This window comes from Rhagoletis pomonella, unplaced genomic scaffold (assembly GCF_013731165.1).
Source record: "Rhagoletis pomonella isolate Grant_MI unplaced genomic scaffold, Rhpom_1.0 Rhpom_scaffold_00002, whole genome shotgun sequence".
Lineage (NCBI taxonomy): Eukaryota > Metazoa > Arthropoda > Insecta > Diptera > Tephritidae > Rhagoletis > Rhagoletis pomonella.
Genome location: NW_023458556.1, coordinates 16,712,637 through 16,716,667, shown reverse-complemented (window position 1 = coordinate 16,716,667; position 4,031 = coordinate 16,712,637). Strand labels below are relative to the sequence as shown.

The window sequence follows — 4,031 nt, the reverse complement described above, 5'->3', positions numbered from 1 at the left end:
TGTTATAAGATCAGCGATGCCGGCCGGCAAAAAGGAAAACGTAAATAACAACAAATATTTCCACCTATAATGTATGTCTGCAGGTAGGTATTTATGTACGTGCACTTGAGCGTGTATATGCATTTGAATACATACATACATACATACATACATAAATAAATGTACATATGTATATGCTTTTGTTTGCATAATTTATAGCAATTCTAGAAAAACGAGTGGATGGTAAAACTATGAAAGTTTAAGTATACTTATAGAAAATGTAGACAACAAACCGGTTTGCATGTTATACATATATTAAAGGTGTACGAGTACCTTTCCAGATCGCCGTGTTGAGTTGAATGTTGAACGCAGATAATGACATTCAAAACGCATAAAATAACAACAATAACAATATACTTAGTTAAGTAGCCAGGCGAAACCGCTGTCCCGCAGAGGTTAAGAACAAAGAGCAGAGCATTTGGAAATGCGTCGGCATCAGCATCAGCAGAGATTTACTTATCTGCGGCGATGTCACGATTTACGATGACCATTGGAGGTTTCAAGTAGGCATTATTGCAAAATTAGCAGAAAAATTATAAACAAATTGCAACAACAACAATGCAACACAAATGCACATTTATAGAAAAATTATAATACATATACTACATACATAATCAAAGCAACGTCAAGCAGCTACGCCAAGCCAGGTTAAAGCGCTGAAAAATCAACCTTTTCAAAAAATATAAAGGAAAAATAATCATTTTGGTGAATCCCGAGCTTGTGGTCGGCCCAACAACACTCCGGGTAGGGGACCGCATAGCCACAACGACGACGTTCGGAATCAACTAACTACATATGTATGTATTTATGTAGGTATGTCCATATGTAGGTACATGTATGTAAACAAAGCGCGCACATTGCCTATAAAAAGAAACTGGCTGGCGATGCACTCAACAGTTGAGTATTTGCGGTGAACTAGTGAATAGACAGCGCTAAAATGGGTTTTACGAGAACAGTTTATTTGGCTACAGCCTTATTGGGCGTGGCTAGTTTGGCGTTGGTGCAAGCTGACGAACAAATTTGTAAGTCATATACATATATGTACATAAATGGAATATATAGTTAAAAAACTCTTTGCTAATAAAAAAGAAAAAAATTAAAATAAAAATTAAAAACTTTATGTATGTATGTATGTATATAGATCGCATGTGTGTGCCTCAAAAATACTACAAAGACTGCTTGGATCTGCTGAAGGATCCCTCTGAGGCTGGCATAAAAATGGAATGTGTCGCTGGACGTGATCGCATCGATTGCTTGGACAAAATCAATCAACGTAAGGCTGATGTGCTCGCCAGCGAACCGGAGGATATGTATGTTGCTTATCATACTAAGAATCAGGATTATCGCGTCATCTCGGAAATACGCACGAAGGAGGATAAGGATGGTGAGTGGTTGAATACATATTAGTGGTGTACTCAGAAAAAAAGTCGATACTTAAATCAAGCCCAAGTTAATACTTTTGGCCAAAAAAGTGCAGTAATACCGGAAATTCTTCTTCTTATTTAAAGAATTTTTCCTTAAAACGAAATTTTGTGATTAGGTTAATATTTTAAATTTTTTTTTTTTTAATTTAAAGTGTTGAAAGCCGAATTTTATTAAGCTTGAATTTGATTTATGACACTAAATTTCTCTGAGTGTAGTGAATACAATATGTACATACATAGTTGTGCATTATACACCAACAAAAGTGTAACGTTTGTGCCAATTCAATATCTTCAATGCAGCCGAGTTCCGTTATGAGGGCATTATTTTGGTGAAGAAAAATTCAAATATTAACAGCATGAAGGAGCTGCGCGGCAAGAAATCCTGTCACACCGGTTTTGGACGCAATGTGGGCTATAAGGTGAGTGAGCTAATGCTTTTTGTGAAGAATTTGTTGAGGGTTTTTTTCAATTATGGTTTCTTAGGAGAAATTAGACTTTATGTTAAAAAAGTAGAAAATTTAATTATTGAATCAGGGAACATAAGTAACCGTTAAATACCAACATTTCTTTGTTTAGGTCACTACAAGATCGATATATCTTGATCTTTATTTTTTCGGTAAAATTTAAATTTTATTTTGTGATTTTTATTTATACATAGTAATAAGAAAGTCGAGATTTTTGAACGCGCTAATCTTGAAAAGTACTGTCTGGATTTTGACAAGACTTTTCTTATTTTAATCTGTATTTATAGGAGAAAAAACTTTAGATTTAGAATTGATATTTTCTAAGACATTCCTAAAACATGTAGGTTTTAAATTTTCTCAGTTTCAGTGGTAACCGCAAATTAGATTTTTATTTTTTCGAGCATTTTAACCGTTATAACTTATACTGCGTTCTTATGAAGGGTCCTTTATGATTTAAAAGATTTAACCTGAAAACAACGGCATGTTATGATCAAAAAAATAAAGACAATGAAATAACTTTTAAAATTTATCAGAAATATATAAATCCAATTTCAATAGTTAAATCATGATTTTTTACTAAAAAGATCATTTCCGTAGAACCGTGTCCCTGGAATAAATTTTTTATTTTTAGCTCACCCATTTGTTTTCAGATTTTAATTCATTCTAAGTAATTCACTTTTTGATCATATTTCATCATTCAATTATACTCGACACTCAATTTGGCGATCATGTCGCACATGTTACTCAAAAGCGTATTAACTCGAAATTTTTAACTTTAGATGTTATGTGTTGAAAATGTTCCCAGATCTTCCAATTCTATGAATTAAAGCCGAAGCAATATTTATTTGTAATTTGTTGCTAGAAAAGCACACTAAAGTCTCCCGTATGATTACAAAAAAAAACGCAGATAAATTTATTTGCGTTATCTGACAAAAAGTTTTTAGTAAATACTTACTCTTAATGATCCTTTGCGATTATTATGTTATTACCATAATTACCAAAATCTGAAAATGGGGATAGCCCAACGATTATTTTTGAACGTAAAGTCCAAGTCTCAAAATGTCATTCAAGTATGATCGAAAAATGCAAATCTAAAATAAACTTCTGGAGTTAAGTTAAAGACCGCAAAATAACATTTCATCATCATTATGATTTATCTACCAAATCTCAAAAAGGTACGGTCTGTGATTAAAAGCGATCTCCAGCTCAGACCGAGTTTTGTAATCATCGAAGTTAATGATTTTTTAGTTAAATAAGTATCAATTCCTGAACAAAAGTGATCCTCACCGCACACCTTTTTCTCCATCATCGAAGTTGGTGACTTTTTAGCAAAAAATGATCTGCAGCTTAGACCGTATTTCATAGCCATCCAAGTTAATGATTTTTTCGTTAAAAGTATTAATCCTGAATCAAAAGTGATCTTTAGCCCACCAAAGTGAACGATTTTTGTAGACAAAAATGATCAAATCCCTAAAAAAAGCGAAAAGAGCTACTTTTATAATCATCCTACTAAATTGGTTCCAGTCAAAATAACGATCGATAAAAAGCGATCTTTCGTTAACGATCCCCAATTAAAAGTTATTTTCATTCAAGTGAAATATTTTTCAGCTAAGAAAGCTATGATCACTGATAAAAAATGATGTTGAACTCAGAATTTATTTGGCCATTCAATTCCCTTTGTGATTCTTAAGTTATTCCTTAATAAGCTCATGTACAAGTATTCCTTAAAGCATTTAAGGTTATACATACATATGTTCTTATGAATGCTCTGGAATGCTCCAGATAGGTACATAGGTAGATTGCCTGAGTAGCGATTTTTCTTGCTTGGCCAAGATCGAGAGAGTTCCCGGTTGAGTCTGATCTGGAAGTAATTTCCATAGAGCCATAAGCGACACTAAATACGTGATCATACATATTATATATGTACCTACCTCAATTATGAATAGCGTAGTCTTACACGAATTAAGCAATTATTTAGCTGTTTAGCTTTACATTTGTCGTTTCTAATTTTTATCTGGTGCATGACTTTAATTTGATCAACAAAAAAAAAAAAATTCAAAATCCCACTAATCTTGCTCAACTGCCCCTAATGACCAAATTAGCA

General features: G+C 33.0%; 1 protein-coding gene across 1 annotated transcript in view; it reads left to right on the top strand.

Moving 5' to 3' along the window:
* The first annotated feature begins 920 nt into the window (after positions 1-920).
* LOC118733156 (transferrin-like) overlaps positions 921-4,031 on the top strand; it is a 10,666-nt gene continuing 7,555 nt past the window's right edge. Inside the window, exons 1-3 of the mRNA XM_036462430.1 lie at positions 921-1,061; positions 1,181-1,423; positions 1,764-1,882. Of these exons, the coding sequence (XP_036318323.1) occupies positions 977-1,061; positions 1,181-1,423; positions 1,764-1,882 (447 nt within the window). The 5' untranslated portion in view covers positions 921-976. The remainder of the gene's footprint in view (positions 1,062-1,180; positions 1,424-1,763; positions 1,883-4,031) is intronic.